The sequence below is a fragment of the Solea solea genome, chromosome 19, assembly GCF_958295425.1.
Source record: "Solea solea chromosome 19, fSolSol10.1, whole genome shotgun sequence".
Classification (NCBI taxonomy): Eukaryota; Metazoa; Chordata; class Actinopteri; order Pleuronectiformes; family Soleidae; genus Solea; species Solea solea.
The window spans coordinates 7,986,282-8,003,937 of record NC_081152.1 but is presented as its reverse complement, the minus strand read 5'-3'; the positions used below and the strand labels follow the sequence as shown (position 1 = coordinate 8,003,937).

The 17,656-nt window shown below is 40.9% G+C and overlaps 1 protein-coding gene across 1 annotated transcript in view; it reads left to right on the top strand.

Moving 5' to 3' along the window:
- The window catches only part of col27a1a (collagen, type XXVII, alpha 1a), a 70,587-nt gene extending 52,931 nt beyond the window's left edge, over window positions 1–17,656 (top strand). The window contains exons 28-60 of the mRNA XM_058616814.1: window positions 1,106–1,159; window positions 4,666–4,719; window positions 5,017–5,061; window positions 5,910–5,954; window positions 6,150–6,203; window positions 8,174–8,227; window positions 8,581–8,634; window positions 8,729–8,782; window positions 8,857–8,910; window positions 9,031–9,138; window positions 9,233–9,286; window positions 9,408–9,515; window positions 9,653–9,706; window positions 9,820–9,873; window positions 10,553–10,609; window positions 10,719–10,772; window positions 10,856–10,909; window positions 10,999–11,052; window positions 11,409–11,462; window positions 11,730–11,837; window positions 12,142–12,249; window positions 12,361–12,468; window positions 12,561–12,614; window positions 13,356–13,418; window positions 13,513–13,566; window positions 13,654–13,689; window positions 13,820–13,837; window positions 13,965–14,000; window positions 14,106–14,132; window positions 14,331–14,496; window positions 14,589–14,698; window positions 14,805–15,023; window positions 15,120–17,656. Of these exons, the coding sequence (XP_058472797.1) occupies window positions 1,106–1,159; window positions 4,666–4,719; window positions 5,017–5,061; window positions 5,910–5,954; window positions 6,150–6,203; window positions 8,174–8,227; window positions 8,581–8,634; window positions 8,729–8,782; window positions 8,857–8,910; window positions 9,031–9,138; window positions 9,233–9,286; window positions 9,408–9,515; window positions 9,653–9,706; window positions 9,820–9,873; window positions 10,553–10,609; window positions 10,719–10,772; window positions 10,856–10,909; window positions 10,999–11,052; window positions 11,409–11,462; window positions 11,730–11,837; window positions 12,142–12,249; window positions 12,361–12,468; window positions 12,561–12,614; window positions 13,356–13,418; window positions 13,513–13,566; window positions 13,654–13,689; window positions 13,820–13,837; window positions 13,965–14,000; window positions 14,106–14,132; window positions 14,331–14,496; window positions 14,589–14,698; window positions 14,805–15,023; window positions 15,120–15,266 (2,373 nt within the window). The 3' untranslated portion in view covers window positions 15,267–17,656. The remainder of the gene's footprint in view (window positions 1–1,105; window positions 1,160–4,665; window positions 4,720–5,016; window positions 5,062–5,909; window positions 5,955–6,149; window positions 6,204–8,173; window positions 8,228–8,580; window positions 8,635–8,728; window positions 8,783–8,856; window positions 8,911–9,030; window positions 9,139–9,232; window positions 9,287–9,407; window positions 9,516–9,652; window positions 9,707–9,819; window positions 9,874–10,552; window positions 10,610–10,718; window positions 10,773–10,855; window positions 10,910–10,998; window positions 11,053–11,408; window positions 11,463–11,729; window positions 11,838–12,141; window positions 12,250–12,360; window positions 12,469–12,560; window positions 12,615–13,355; window positions 13,419–13,512; window positions 13,567–13,653; window positions 13,690–13,819; window positions 13,838–13,964; window positions 14,001–14,105; window positions 14,133–14,330; window positions 14,497–14,588; window positions 14,699–14,804; window positions 15,024–15,119) is intronic.

Genomic DNA, 17,656 nt, shown 5'->3' with positions numbered 1-17,656 from the left:
AACCACACGGACTCAGTGTAGGTTTTGTTCAAGGCTTTTGAAGGGAAAGTGATTAAAATACCCCAAAAAGCTATAAAATAAATTATTATAAAATATTTTATTTTAAACGACTCTGATCTCCATCATCCCACACACAACAAATACACATACTCCCTGCTTATCTGCGTTGTACGGCACTGCACGCATGTTCTCGTTTGTGTGTATACACCAGCAGTGCAGGTAGTGGTGAAGGCAAGAAGCATTTATTCTGTCAAAAGACCAGCTTTTTTGAGCAGTAGAATTCACGTTTTTAAACCTTTTCTGGGCCATACTCCAACCTGTTCGCAGTCATCTCATTCTACTAGCGCAATATGGCCGTCGCCTTCATCTGTCTTGATGTGAAACGATACACTTGTTGCCGGGCGACACGAGACATAAACACCGCTGTACTGAGAAATGCAGACAGAGAGAGTCATGTGGAGCTGATAGGCCTAATCAGCATTGTGTGAACTTTTTTGACAATGGTTTGAATGTAACAGATATGTGTTTATATTCCAAAATCACACACTGCAGTTCTAGATACATACTTGGCAATAAAAACAAGATTTTGATTTCCCCGGCTATGTTGAGCAGCTCTGCGTAGCCTTCTGTTTACGGAGGATATTTTTTGGTAGACAGTGTCTGCTTTGAGAACATGGCGCTTTCTCAGAGTATTATAAGACGTGGCAGCCTCCTGCTGAACCTACATTACCTTCCTGTCAGTCAAAAGCCCAACACCTATAACCAATTAGACGTTGCCTCTGCTACCCCTCTCATTCCCCCTCACCGGGTCCTTGCCGCTGGTGAAAGGAGGGGGCCGTAGAGCCACCAAAACAAACATCAATACCAGCTCAGAGGTGCAGCAGAACAGGATTCCAGAGCAGGCGCTTTAATTGGCGTGAGTGACAGATTTAACAACAATCCCCATAGTGTCTTCCTAAGGTCAGGCTGCTCCCCCCCACTCCCCCCATGGGTCAACAACCAGGGGCCTCTGTGCTCTGTCAGTGTAAACCTTTGTTTTATCCTCATTTATTCTGTCCCCGTTCACCTTTTTTCCTTCATCCACCTTTTTTCTTTTGTTTACCAGGGCCCCCCTGGAGCGATCGGGCCAGACGGTACCAGAGGACCCAAAGGCTTGAGGGTAAGGTTGTTTTTGTAGCTTAGGTGTTGACTGGTGCCCTGCACTCAGTTTATTGTAGTTCCCAGCTTTAAGAGCGAATCATAAACTTGTGCAGATGCACATCACTCTTCTGATTTGGTGCTGCTCTGTGTGAGCCCTTATGCTACTGCTGATGTTGAGCTACTGGAAAAAGTGGACTGGGGGAACATAATGAAGTGACTGCCTCGGTACTGACACGTGCTTAATGGACATGAGCGCTTACATAACACGCTCTCGAGTACACAGTCAAAGAATGAGTCTCTATTTTATCCTTTTTTCAGAAGTCAGGGCTTATTATAACTGCTGGAAAAAAAGAGCCCCAGTGGTGTTAAACAAACAGGTCATTTTTCATTCTTAAAAAAGTGGAACAATAATAACTTTTACAAAAGACCCGTCGTCAATCTTACTGCATGACATTAGGTGCGGAAAATGTGACCCGTCTTTTGTATAAGCTGTGTTGGGAGATGGATTTGCTGAACTGGGAGAAAAGCGATTTGTGGCAGGATTAAAAAAAGTTGAGGACTCAGCTTCTTTGGGGTGGTGAGGGCTCCAGTCTCATAAAGCAGCATTCATGTAAGCCAGGATAGCAGTGTTTAGATCTTTAACTCTGACTTATAATAATGTGTACACTAAATATCTCATTTTAATCCACATTACAAGTAGTAAATGTCTGATATAGACATTTTCTGAAAGCTTCCAGCGTTTTAAAGAGATTGCACCTGTACTGTACTACACTGACAGTTTCACTTTCAGCGCTAATATGATAGAGAACATGATGATATACTGTATAAGCCATATTCCAGAAACTCTGAGTTGTCACTTACATCTTTCCATTTGTGTCACTCACTGTCACTCCTAAAATTGATGGAGTAAACAGTGTCAGCCTAAAATAAAATGAATGTACTGCAGGTACAGATGCCAGTACAGTTCTACACTCTCAGTAAAAGTTAAATTGTGTCCCATGGGAACAATAGGACAATAGCTGTACACCAACAGAAACTTTAGAGCAGATAAGTAATGTTGTTCTTAAAATTTGGCCCCTGGAACAACATATAGCCAATCGTTTCTTGACTTCTCACTCCAGAGAGGTTATTAAAGTGGATTCAAAGAGAAGTTTATCACACTAACTAATGATAACAGTGAAGGCTGTGGCTGAAGCAATGATGTGTGATACAGTAAACGATGGCGGTGTAATTCCCACGGGTGACTCGCTTTCTTGTGGAATACAAATCATTCTAACCTTTTTTCAAAAGGTATCTTTTATCACTGTAGGCCAGTGATCCAGCTGGAAAGTGGGATAAAAAAGCTTCTCTATTGAAGGCATCCATAGGAGATGTGGTTGGCCTGGACACACGCTCATGTCTCCAGCTGGGTTTTCAATTAATACCAATGTCAGCACTTTCCACTGCCAGTAAATCTGTCTGCTGCTTCACGACCTTCTTGGAGTAGTCCAAGCTTAGAAACCTGAGTGAAGCAGGCCAAAAGATACAGAGGCAGCTTTCTTATTGCAGCCACAGACACACACTCACCTGGCACCCAAACAAACACAATTTATCGTTGCTCAGTGTCGTAAATACATCGAAATAAACTCAGTTATTTATTGAAGAGGTCCTGAATTGTCTACCAACATCGAAACCACATGCCGTTTAGGTTAGGAGATGCAATTTAACATCTGATATGATCAAAGAACACATAGGGAGCAGTTATCAAAGTGTGACACGTGGTGATCATGTTACCTATCAGACAATGTCAACTCAATTTCACATCCTTGGCCTACTTGAATAACACATCTCAGAATGAAATGAAACTATGTACAACTTACAACCGCATGTCTTTCACATATTAGCTACTTAGCGCGAGGCAGAGGACACAAACACAAACGGTTGGCTTGCTCTCATGGAAACATGGAACTAGATTGTTTTCTAAATATTAAAGACAAAACTCCAAGTTGGCATTACTCTATCTGGAAAGCGGGTTCTGTTGTCTCTGTCTGTGTTTGATTTGCATCAAACTCGTGGATGTCAGCCATGAGGAATCACCACTCTGACTAATCATCCTTTCTAACGAAATAACTCCCCATCTCGCCTATGTGCTAATGTTTTCCATATTGCGGCGCATCTCAAGCTCATCATTTCTCCCACTCAGCAGTTGCTGGTTATTATTGAGCCTGTTTGAGTAAAATGTCTTTGATTGTTTTGAATTCCTGCTTCTGGGGGTTTTTTTCTGTCTTTGCTTGAAAAGAGGGTCAGTTACAAATTGAAAGTAACTCAGTGTGATTAATTGGCTTCGAAGCAGGATATTTGAGTGTTTTTCCTTGGCTCGATGGGGTGAAATATTTTCCCTACACATCGACTAATCAGACTATGTAAACATAACCAGTGGGTAGTAGGTAGCCCAGACAGGAATGTTAATGAGTGCTGTTCATCCAGCTCTATGTATAATAGGCTTATAGCACTTCCAGTGGAGGTGTTCTCCACAGGGAAAACTCCCCACTGTGCCCATTTACACACTACTTGTTATTTGTCACTGTCAAAGTCACTGGTAGCTAAGATTGATAACGGAGTGTCATAAATGATGAGCTGTTCAGGATCTCCTCCTCCTCCTCAGTGTCAGTGATAACATCTTCCTCAGCACAGATGAGAAATGTGTGTGTGTCTGCAGGTGCGGAGCAGATGCACTGAACTGCTTCCCCTGCACGACTCCCAATTTATTATCACTGCTCACTGGAGTAGCAGGCCTTTAAGCGCTTTAGATTGATTTTGTTTGACATTTGCGTCCATGTAGTCTAAACTGACTGTTCTGACAGGGAGTGTGTGTGTGTGTGTGTGTTTAGGTGTGAGCAGTTTGTATCTGTGTGCACCTAAACTTTTTTAACCTGGTTCTAGTGTTGAGATAATGTAAGTTATCTCAAATAAGAGAAATATTATTTATGAAATCATGAAAGACATGTACTATATGTAAATATAGGCCTTGTGTGATGATCAGTTTTGGTTTTGCTCTACTGTGCAGGCTTAGATTATCTTTCATCTATATTTCCATATTTGATTGACTTATAGTTTTGGTTATTATGTACTTTTGTACTTGGATAAAGAATAACTAGCCTGTGTCATTTGTAGTATCATTCCAGTTGTATGATTCAATGATGGCATTCTACGCGTTTCTGTAATTTCCTTTTGTATTATTATATGGTTTGTATTGTTTCTTCTATGTCAAACGTGAACCCCAGAAAGAGTTCCCTTATATAATCGAGATCCTACTAAATGAAACTAAACTAAAATACATCACTAGATTTCACTGCCGCTGTATGCACACCTTCACTTTTATACGCAACATCTTTCCCTATTTTCCCTAAAAAGTGCGTGTTACAGGTAGCGTCACACGGCCTGTCACATGTGGGGGCTGTTGATGTTTATTTACAGTATGGTGAGGATGTCTGGCTGTATTACAGTGACCTCTGTTGGTGAAAAGACAACTGTCTTGTGTTTCAGGGAGCGATGGGGCCTGATGGTCCAACAGGAGAGACAGGGTTAAAGGGCAAGGAGGTAAGAAGCCTGATTTGATTCTGCGAGTTCATCAAAATGTTGTCGTTGATGTATAAAACGTCATTCGTGATATGACACTGCGCAGACATGTGAACATTGAGCACAAAATATCATAAAGTAGCATTAGATATTTCCTCTTGCATATGTAATAAATCAAAGAGGGAAAACTGAAAACTTAAGCACCAAACATAGCGAGCTGCACATCTTGTTCCTCTACTCCAAAGGCAGGAAAAATATCCTGTAAACTGACATTTCTCTCAACACACAGCTCTCTCTCATCCTTCCCTCTCTCCACAGGGTCTTGATGGTCCTCCAGGAAAATTAGGTTTCCCTGGACCACAGGTAAAGTACACTTGGGAACCTTTATGCTTTTCCTCCTCTTCCTGTCATATATATTCTGCTGCTTATGTTCCTCTGGAGAGGCAAGGCATCAGCATGATTTAGTAGGCCGACATGATAGCAGCAGAGCGGCGGTGCACAGTCAGAAACAACATATGACTTTTGAAGAGAATCCCCCCCCCCCCCCCCCAGGTTTCTGCCAGATTTACATGAAAGTGTTGTTTTCACAGCTCACTGGGGAAATATAAGAATATTTACTCAGCCTGCAATTAAAACTCCACTTGTGAAAATGTTCTCACCATCAACGTCATTGAAAAATACTCATTTTCATTCATAGAAAAATCCATTGTACCCAATACTCACTTTGGGGGAAAATGAATTAAAATGAAAGATATAACATTGTATTAAAACATACAGTACTGTGCTAAAGTCTTAGGGCCCTACCAGCTTAGTTGTTGTCTGTCCGCATACATGTTTACCGTATTTTCTGGATGTGTCCAAATTGAGAAGTAATTATATTGTATGGTAAATTATAGCATTGCTAAAGTCTAATTGCTAAGACTTGTGCACTGTACTGCATATGTACATAAAGATCATGTTAAAGATCAAAACCTCTACTCCAACAGTAGGTCAGTGGTAGAGCAAGTCGACTTTTCTGATAGAAAAATGCGCTGCACATAGTTGTGCTGTATAAATGGCAATGTAAAGCTCTCAATGGTGGTCAAGACTAGAAAAACACTATATAAATACAGACCATTTACCATTAAACTGTTTAAAAGCACAGATCCTTCACTAATTAACCTTCATTTCATTGATCCTGTCTAATCATTGTTTTTCTTTTGCACCTGCAGGGGCAGATTGGAGAGGCAGGGGAAACTGGGCCTAAAGGTTTTCCTGTGAGTTCCCTCCTACATGAAATAATACATGTATCATATACTACTGGAAAGACCTACATACAATAGTGATACACACATACACCTATCCTCTTTTAGAGATGGATTTTGTTAACAACCCATAATGCATTACACAGTGAAAATGCTGAAACTGAATGCGGTTGTGCATTCTGAATTCACCGATCTTTCTGTCTCCAGGGAATCACAGGGCCCTCGGGACCTCCAGGGGACAAGGGAATAGCAGGCGAGCCGGTACGATCCATCTCCATTTTAATTTTTGTGTCTTTATATATCGCAATCTCTTTTGCTTCTGTCTCTTTTACCATTCCTCTTTGCTCTCTCTCATAAATCTCCATCATCAAACTTTTCCATAGACTTACTAGCCTGTCTCTCTCTCTCTCTCTCTCTCTCTCTCTCTCTGGCAACAAACAGCAAACTGGTTCTCTCTGCCCAGTCCTGTTAGCTCCAGAATATCACAAACGGGAAGTAGTTAATGAGGCATATATTAGTGCTTATTAAAAATATGTATTTGTCAGTAATAAATGTTTCCTGTGGAGCAGCAAGGGAATTCTCAATAATCATTCACACATCTGTTCTGCGGTGTCAGGAGAGTGAACTGAAAGCACAAGATGCTTCTTCTAAAAGGAAGAAATGCTAAATTGTTGAATTTGCCGAGAAAACAGATGTGACTATTGCCACTGTGGATAAAACCTTTTTACTGTAAAAGGTTTCATGGGCAGTGAGAGAGAGAGACTGAGGGGTTTAATTTTAGATACTTTATTAATCCCCTTAGGGAAATTATTCTCTGCATTTTGACCCATCCTAGAATTAGGAGCAGTGGGCTGCCACACTGAGTAGAGCCCAGGGAGCAATGGGGGTTGGGTACCTTGCTCAGGGGTACCCCAGCCCTTTCGACCTGGTGGGGACTTGAACCAGGGACCTTCCATTTACAAGCCATTTTCCCTTTCCACTTGGCCAGAGGCTGCCCAAATAGGCGGGGTACATCCTGGACACATAGAGACAAACACCCACTCTCACTTTCACACATATGGTCAGTTTAAAGTGTCCAATTTACCTAATCCCCATATTGCATGTTTTTGGACTGTGGGAGGAAACTAGAGAAAACCCACGCACACACGGGAAAAACATGCACGGTCGGGATCCCGGGTCTTCTTGCTTCAAAGGCAAGAGTGATTAAACACAATAATGTGCTGGTAGTTCTTTAAGAGTCTTCAGCTCTCGGACACGAATGGGGGAGATATGAAAGCTAAAGGAGTGTTAGAGGTGGTTGGAGACCCAAGAGACAGATGAAAGATGAAGAAAGATGGATAAGATGGAGACTTTGTGGACTGAGAGAACAATGGCAGAAAGACGACATGTTTGTGTGATGATTTGGCTAATGAGGCAGCCATGTTTGTAGCACTATTTGAACAGATAGTTAATCAGCTGATTGTGGAATTTACATCTTTGACAGGATCAAAGCTGCTGAGTAATCTGACTGAATTTGCATTAGTCAAGACAGATATGCAAAAGGAAAAAAAAATGCAGTCATACTCTCTCCCTTTAGTAGCGCAAGAAGCACCTCAGCTGTTTTGGCCTAAAATACAGTGTACTGTATGTTGCCAGGCAACATGACATCTAAACACTGCTATACTGAGAGGCACAGAGAGAGAGTTGTGTGGAGCTGTTAGGCTTAATCAGCGTTGTGTGAACTCATTTGACAATGGTTTGAATGTAATAGACATTTGTTTACTCTTAAAAGTTATGGGGGGAAAGTGTAGTTTTAAATTAAATTCCCCATGTGCTTCAAAGCTGTTTTCTGTGATAGACATCTCAGCTCTGAGCCCTGTTCCAAACGTTCTTTGGGCCATTCACCAGCAACATGAATTAAACACCACACAGGTGACTTTTGTTATGTGATTACTATTGTTTGGAGTGGATGCAAGTCAACCGGGGAGCAACCATTATTCACATGCACTCAGATTATGAAGGATTTATGGCAATATTTCTGTGTTTTTCAAGCGTAAATTAATGACACATTACATTCAAAGTCAAACTGTGTGCAGATGGTTCACTCAGTCATCTGCCGCTGGCTCATCCGTAACCAACCATAGCCAGAAACCTCTGTTTCTTTACACTAACAGAGAGCTGGTGTTTACATGTATGAAACAGCCTTCGTCTTTTAATCACTCAAGTATCTTCTGATGCATTGTTGCATATAGGGACCACCTGGGCCACCAGGGACTCTAGGACTGTTGGGAGAAATAGGCCAAACGGTAAGAGACTCTGCAAACACACACACACATTGGTCACAGTCACACACATGCATAGGGATATGTCCTGTTGTCCACACGCATGAGATCACTGAAGACTCAGTTATTAAATATGTCACATTTATTGTTCAACCTCTCTGTCTAATGCTCTCTGATTGATCCACTGTGTCCAATTAAACTGATTCCCCCACATGACAAAGGTGTCCCCCTTGTCTCTTTGTGTCTCCCGTCTCATGACAGACACGTAATGAGAAATCGTCGCTGACATAGTGTTCGTGTCTATAATGTCTCATTAGTCCTTAATCTTGCCAAAAATCTTTTAACGTTTTTCTCTCCCCATTGTTTTACTTGATCAGGGTCCTCCAGGCAAAGTTGGAGAGCCAGGATTGTCAGGCGAAACAGGCGAGAAGGTGAGACAATATATTACAGCATTTTTTCTTAGGTTGTTGTTTGGGGGTTTTTTTGTTGCTGGATGTAAATTTACACTCTGTGTGTGTGTGTCAGGGATCCATTGGCCCTGCTGGGAACCTTGGAGAACAGGGACTAATAGGACAACGGGTAAGCTCATCAGCATTCCTCGATGAAATATTGTGTGATCTTAATTAACTCCATCAACTCGTGTCTGTTTACAGGGAGAACCAGGCCTAGAGGGAGAGGCTGGTCCATCTGGTCCTGATGGAACCAAGGTGAGCGTTTTGTTCCAAAGCATCATTGATGTTCTATTGTTTGGCTATGGCGACAACAACTTTGACTTGCTTTTTACATATAATATTTTAAGTGTAAAAAATCTGTGTTTGTGTTCTCAGGGTGACAAAGGTGATATGGGTCAGGAGGGCGATAATGGAGAAAAAGGTGAAACTGGATTAAAGGGAAAGGAGGGCCCACCTGGAAGTCCTGGACTCACTGGCTTCAGAGTGAGTCACCTGACCTTCTGTTGAGATTCACACACACAAACACACACACACACACACTGTCAAACAAATTATCTTAACTGTTTTCACTCTGTAGGGTCAAGAAGGAAAATCTGGCAAAATTGGCGAAAGAGGCAAACTAGGGTCAAAGGTATGACTGTCAGATCCTGTCTGATGTCACTTTTAATCCTTCATTCTCCACAAATCATACACATTGATGTACAGAACAGAAGCACCTAAATGCAGTGTGGTTCTTCCTTGGGTGTGTTCAGGGCGCTAAAGGTCTTCAAGGTCACCTTGGGGTGACAGGGCAAATGGGAAAGACCGGACCGCCAGGCTTTGTTGGACCAAAGGGCTCCAGAGGAACTATTGGACATGTGGTAAAGTACAACAATAATGATAGAGATATTCACCAATCATTTTAGGAATGAAAGGCTCTTTACATATTGAGTTAAACATCCTCGTCTAATGTTTTAAACATATGGATGACTGATGATGCGTCATTTACTCATTTTAGGGAGCACCTGGTCGAATGGGCCAACAGGGTGAAACCGGTATCGCAGGTTATGAGGTAAGATTAAGTCATCATGAGTAGGTGTCTGGATGTATATTATTATTATTATTATTTTTTTTTTTTTTTTGCTTTTCGTTGCACTCAAGAATTTCTTGTATCTGTCTTTGCAGGGCCACCAGGGAACATCGGGGCCCATGGGGCCTCCAGGATCAAAAGGTGAAAAGGTACATCGACTAATGTTATATAATTTTGATGAGTAGTGTACATACTAACATTAACCAAAATGTTTCCACAAACAAAATCTACAGAAATACATACTTTTATATTCAAGGTAACGGACCATTTATCATGTCATGCGCTTTACTGTCTTTGCTCGAACTTTCGGGGCAAGTGAAACATCATATTGAGGAAGGAAATATTCTGTACTAGTCGGCCAGTCTTTTGTTTTATCATGTGTATTTGTTGCTTATGGATCACAACTACTCGTTATTCGCCATTTGCTGCATGTTCTGCTGCCAAAGCTTTTACTGTAAAACACAAATGGACAAGGGAACCAAACAGGACAACAAGACGACATTTCCCATGATCCCACACTGTTCCCATCATCATCAAAGTGGATATTTTGTTGTTACTGCGCATTTAAGTCATGTCCTCAGTCTGTTCACAACAGCCACATACTCTACCTTTGTAATGTCAGGATTTGGATGCAAATCGACTTGTAGTGGATCAGAAACAACAACACTTATATATCATAGCTTTTAAGTTACTAAATTTGCACACCTGGCAAGATTGTGAGGCATTTAATTTAATACATGCATCTAAAAGAAGCATTTTTTTTATTTTTTTTACATTTTAGGAGGTAAGCATATTTAAATCCTTTGCCATTCTGAATTTCATTTGCAGGGTGAGCAGGGGGATGATGGAAAAGTTGAGGGTCCTCCTGGTCCTCCAGGTGACATAGTAAGTCACACCTGACTTTCCTTCCTTCATTCTGTTTCTGTTTGCCTGGTGCATAGTTACAGAAATCAAATAATGCGCAGTTTTACTCATATATTTCATGTTTCATCAGGGTACTCCAGGTGACAGAGGAGAGAGGGGGGAATCGGGAGATACGGGGTACAAAGTAAGTCCCATCACTCCACTGATTCTTTACTTTTCATGCAGTATTAGAGTCTGTGAGGTCAATATTGTGTCACTCTGTCTCAGGGTCAGATTGGAGTGGATGGAGAGAGAGGCAGAGCTGGAGCTTCTGGACAACCTGTGAGTGTCCAGAGTTGTAATTTCCATGTACATGTCTTCAGACTGCTGATGGTGAAATGCTTTCATTCACATATAAACATTGATTTCAGGGACATCCCGGACCTCATGGTCAACAAGGACACAAAGGAGCCAAAGGAGATCAAGTAAGGAAGTCAAAACAGATTGTGCTTTGTGTGCACATTTAGATAATCTTTGATTGATCTCACTTAAAAGCTGTATTATATACGCTCTAAATCCTCAGCTGTTATTGCAGTCTTTCATGAGAGCTTAAAATATGGTTTTATAGAGAGGAATTTTACAAGGAAGATGTTATTTCTTCCTATATTTTAATGCTGAGCAGGATGTAAATGCTTTTCTTTCCTTCATTGGGTGACATGCATGTGAGTTTTGAAAGCTGTTAAATTCTGCCAATGTTAAAGTTTCACTGTATATTATTTGCACTGATAAACAACCGCAGTGGACAACAATAACCAAATTGACACCTTTTCTTTTTCTAAAGGGTCAGAAAGGCAAAAAGGGTCAGACAGGACACAAGGGAAACAGAGGAACCGAGGTAAGTCAACGTTTCTTCAGACATACACACCTTCTTCAAGTAGGACAGATGGTTTGAAAACCTTCAGTCTTTATAGTATTTTATGCAGAACAGGGATACTTGGAGAGGATGCATGGGGGGGGGGGGGGGGGAGTCATGAATAGATTAAATAAGACAGCAGACATTTTACAAGCTTGCAAATTTAAAGTAAAGACAGATGAATGAAGAAGCTAGTGTGCAGCCTCTCTTCTGCATAGAAGTTTGATAAGGCTGCTGTTTTCTCTTCAGGGTGGTGGTGGTCCTCCTGGTCCCAGAGGTGTGGTGGGTCGAGAGGGGCTGGAGGGTGTGCCGGGGCCAGATGGAATCCCAGGGAAGGATGGCGGTCCAGGCATGCTGGTGAGACAAACAAGGAAACTGATAATTGTTCATTGTTGTTCTTTTTTTAAACATTGTTTTTCCCCAAAGTTGGCTATTAAAGTATTATATTTTCCTGTTTCTCATCCATTATCAGGACAAAAACCTTTTTCATCATCATCTTGTTTTTTTCTCTTTTTGTTGGTTTTTGGTACTTTGGTACAGCAGTTGGCATCCATTATGTTCCATCACTTCCTTCTTTTCTTTGCGTCTTCCTCTCCTTCTCTTGCGTTTGTCATTCTAAAATAGTAATTTTCTTCATCTTATTTTCTCCATATGTATCTAGGGAGAACACGGTGATGACGGGGAGACTGGTCTTCCTGGCAAAGCTGGTTCACGTGGTAAAATTGGCGTCCCAGGACTCCCAGGAGATCAGGGGGGCTTTGGGCTAAAGGTAACGGAGAAATGTAGAAAGGTGGAGACACATTCACATCGCATTGTTTACATGCGAAACATATTCTGTTATGATCGTCATACTCATTTGTTCATTTATTCATCAATCCAGGGTGAGCAGGGTCTTCGCGGTCAGGGTGGTGCTCTGGGAAAAAGAGGCTTCAGAGGTGGAATGGGGTTGCCAGGGCCACAGGGAGACCTCGGACCTAAAGGACAACCTGTGAGCAGAGCTACATACTTGATTTCAACATATACAGCATGAAGACACGTGACTTATGACTTTGATTCTTGACTGCATTCTTATTTGTACAGGGTGACACAGGAGAATCCGGTTTTCCGGGGATTCTGGGAGTTTTTGGACCAAGGGTATGTTGTGTTCAGCACCAAACACCACCACATCTTCCACAGCCTGTGTGCACACAATGTAATGTGCATACATGTAAATCACATATCAACAACTTCTGAACAGTAATTCAAGTTATTAAACCTATAGCATTTTTCACTAAAGCAAGTTAATCTCTAAAAGTGTAGCGATACACTTATATATATATATGTCCTGTTTTGAAATGTGGGTGTAGTGTTGTGTTATTATGTGTTTTTCATATGACAGATGAAAGATTCAACATAAGCTAATCCATAATTATCCAGAGACAGTTATTCTGTGTGACAGCTTCAGTGAAATCCCCTCAAGTCTTTCCAAACTCTCACCCATCACCACGTCTACAGTACACGCCGAAGAAAGCCAGTAAAACCTCTCCCCACATCACATCTCTTGACAATTATTTGTTCCTCATGATCTTTTCTGGAACAGCCCCACAGTCACGATTATAAACAGTAGTGGTATGATTTACATGATGGCCTCCATTGTGCATCTGCCTCTTTGTTGTGTGGTGGTAAAAAAATCTCTTGTATTCTACTGAAATCACTACAAAGAGCCAATTTTGTCAGGGAAGCTGGAAATATTGTCTTTTTTTTTAATTTTCAAAACATTTTCTGATGAGAATTTGTGAAAAGACATTTTTGCAACAGGGATTTTTTTTATCAGAATTTTAAATGTGTGAAGTCTATGATGATGAGTGTTTACACATTTATCTCTCCTGTTTTCAGGGCCCTCCGGGAGACTTTGGGCCAAAGGGAATACGGGGACCAAAGGGGCCACAGGGCACAATGGTAAGAAGCCTTCGTTTGTGGAGGAGATTACATGGATAAAATACACCATTTCTACTCATTCATAACTTTTCTTCTACCTGTTTCTCTCCTATAGGGCAGAGGAGGAGTGGTTGGTCCAGTGGGAATTAGTGGCCCCCGTGGACGGCTGGTATGTACCACACAGATAAATAGAAGCCTCAACATTCCTCCCCACTGTTGTCCTTCAGCTTATTGACATGTTTGTATCTCTTTACAGGGTCCCAGAGGAGAGATGGGCAATCGTGGAGAGACTGTGAGTTTTCTTGTCCTCTTCTTCTTCCACTTTTAATGCTCTATTTGCATTAACTACAATGTAAAAAGTTGCTTTATCGACAACGGTATATCTTGAGACTGAAAATATGTTGTTTTCACTCTCTCTGCAGGGATTACAAGGGCCAAGAGTATGTATGCTTTGCTTATTGTCGATCTCTTTTGTGACATAGCACTTTTATTTAACTGGAGATACTAGTATATCTACTCATCCAGCTTGTATGTTTGTTTTTTTTGTTTTTGTTTTTTTATAATTAGGGGTCTGCTGGACCTCGTGGACCCCCTGGACTTCCAGTACGTTTTCCACCTTTATAGGTTAAAGAAAATGTCAAAACACACATGAAGTCATGTTTGAGTTTGATGATTCATTGTCTGAATAACTCTCTATTTGCTTTTCAGGGTCCCCCGAGTATTCCGGCATCATTTGTAAGACATGTTATGTTTGCTCATTTCATTACATTCATTAAGGGGGAGGTAGTTAAAATATCCTGTAACGTATCCAGACATTTTTAATTTTAAATAAGACATTCAGACTGTTTGTAAATTCACACACTTCACTCAGGACTGAGATTAGTAGAGGTGCAGCTTGACTTCAGCATTTCTAATCTGTTGAAAACTATACAGAATAAGCCAGTGATGGACCTGCCAATGGACCAGGGGGCAGAGATCTCTAAGACCCTCCACTACCTCAGTAACCTGATCCAGAGCCTGAAGAACCCACTGGGAAATCGGGACAACCCGGCCCGCATCTGCAGGGACCTGCACAGCTGTGAACTGAAGTTGAAGGATGGTGAGGATGTGTGCTGGTTGTGTCAAAGACAACGATGGAGGCGTTTTGTGACAAGTAGATTGAGGATCTTGATATGTGTTCGCATTTTCCAGGCACTTTTTGGATTGACCCCAACCTGGGCTGTTCGTCAGATACAATAGAAGTCTCCTGCAACTTTACTGGAGGTGGACAGACATGCCTGAAGCCAGTAACAGTAACCAAGGTATTAAAGACACAGATGGCATCAAGATTGTAAAAGAATGATAAATATTTCACACAAGCATGTAACCAAGTTGTTAATTAGCATTGTTTTCCTCCCATTTGAGCAGCCCACAGTCAGTGTTGGTCGTGTCCAGATGAACTTCCTGCACCTGCTGAGTTCAGAGGCCGTGCAGCACGTCATCATCCACTGCCTGAACATATCGGTTTGGAGATCAGCTGAGGACCAGCCAGTTGCCCGGGGCCCTGTGAGATTCAAGGCTTGGAGCGGAGAAGTGTTTGAGTTGGGAGGAGAGCTCGAGCCAGACGTCATAGAGGACTCCTGCGCTGTATGAATAAGATTTATAATGCCTTCTAGTTTTTAATCATTAACTTTCAGACTACATTGTAATGTTGCCTAATTTTATTAACTATCTGGATTTCAGATTAAAGATGGTCGCTGGCATCAGACGCATTTTGTGTTCCACTCCCTGGACCCCACCCTGCTCCCTGTGGTTGACATCTACAACCTCCCAAACTCTACTCCTGGCTCGCATTACCACCTAGAAGTAGGTCCCGTGTGTTTCCTGTGATGCTGCGGTGTCAACCCTCTGAGCACGGAGGGACGGATCATCACCCTTGGATGACATCTTTATGCAGACATGGAGATCGGAGCAGTCTCGTCCATTCCATGGCGAAACACTGCCCAAGCGAGAATGAATCCCTCCTCCCAAACAGATCCTGCTTCACTCTGCCAGATTCTTCTTGGGACTGCAGACACAGAGGGAGGATGCATTGGGAAGCAGGGGGTACATCAAAAATCTAAGGAGGAGCAGGGAAGTTCTTGCACTAATGGCTTCTCAATATGGCAAAAGCTTCTTTAAGCTCTTCAAGAAGGATCTCCACCCGTACAGCTGCTTGGAGTGGAGAAGAAAATACGGCTCGATGCCACACATTCTCTCTGGAACATTGCTGAGTGAAGGGAGATCAAGGCCAAGTCAATCAGTGAACATTATAATAACTTATTTTTGTAACTATATACAGTTTGTATACTGTTTGTACTTTTTTTTTTTTTTGAAATACCAGGAATTCCGTTATGTCAGAAGAGAAGAATTAAAGTAATTGGGATCAGTTAAATGTACATATATAAGTATATGTATTATTAACTTGTATACATGTATATCTTATGTAAAAAAATAAAAAAAAAAAAGTAATTTTCAAGTGCAATAGAAAATGGGAATATAATTTGATATTTTAAACTAATATGGAAGGATTTTTCAGGGGTGCCAGTCTCTTTACCCTTGGTGCTCATCTCCTCACGATCTTGCCCTCGTGAATTTTTTTTTAAGCAGCAGGCTCACGGAGCAGATATCACATCTGTGTTCACTAGAGCTCCAAATGGGAGATTTCAGACTCCTCCCCAGTGTGGGAAAACAAGAAACACTCATCAGTCATCTGTCAGTAAATTGCATCTGACGCCACCAAAAAATGCACACAAAACCGTCCATATGGAGAGTGTTGGTGCATTTAATACGTATTACTCGTACTCCATTGAAGTAGATGCCACTGATGATTAAGGGGGAAATTTATGCAGTCGGGGAGATCAGAGGTCAGAAGGAAAATGTAATTAAGAGTATAGAGCTCTATTTTGTAATAGTGTTTTATTTACATTTCTCCGCGTCTGTGGAGGCTTACAATTACAATATGTAAAAAATAAAAAGTAAAAGATATGATGTACTTGGCATCACATGGGGCCAGGAGAATCTTTGTCTTCCTTTCTCACAGTACATAGACCACAGGTACAGTAACGGCAATTCTATGAGGAGAACTGAGCCAGAAGAGTGGGTCCAGGAATCTATATATAAATAAAAACCCATCGTTGTAACCCCACCTTCTCTCTAATGCATGGTGCTAAGTAAATCATCTAAGGTGCTAATCATAGTGCTGTAATTACACCACTTAACTAAAATATTGTTGTTTGTTTTTGTTTATTGTGCATGCTTGCTTAGAAGAATAAAAGTCCATATATTGCCATAGCTTCCATAATGCACTTCAATGGTTAAAAAAACAATCCCATTCAATTCTCCATAATAATAATAATAATACTGATAGTCAAACATTAGATGCTTATTCTGCAGGAAAATATTTTAGCAATAACTCTGTAAACTGTAAAACAAATTCTCCTTTTCTATCCAACATAAATCACAGGGTTTGAAGTATTTTTTAAGCTCTTTTTAAAATCTCTGTACAAAGCCCCCCTTCCCTCCCCCCCCCACACAGCTGTATGTAATATTTTTAGAAACACAACTAATGGAGATGGTTCTAATAAAGTAAACATTTCTTTGTTCTAGCTGGACACAAGTGTGTATAATTGTGCAAATCTTGCTGTATACAGTGGATACCCCTCTTGCTAATTTAATGTTATTTAATGTTGTTAACGTGGTTGCCGACTGAGCAAATACATTTTTTTTGTTGGTTAAAAGCAATACTACTCTTTATGACATCTTTATATATCAGTTTACCCAACTGGTCTTGGAGTTTATGATTTTTTTTTTATGTGTAAATTTGTGGCTCCAGAGAACAAATTTATTGCAATGTTAATTATCTTTTATTTTTTTAATTTTTGTTATATGGCTTTATGATGTTTTTTTTTCCCTCTATGATAATCAACCATGTACTGTACCAGGACTCTGTGCTATACTATCCTTTGTGTTTTAAGGAATTATGCAAACATGTGAAAACTGATTCTTCTTTTTGTAAATCTGTTGTAGACATTAAAACAAGATAAGAATACCTCACATTTTTACACATCACTTGGAGCAAAGATTTTCTCCTTTTTGCCTTTATAATTAAGATCTGTTTTGAAATGTCAGCCAAATACAGTTAATCATCAAGCTCTAAACAAGACCACAGTGGCCTAAATCCTTTGTCCCTCTTTATTCTTTGCGTATTGTCTGATTGTTCAATAAATACTTTCAATTTG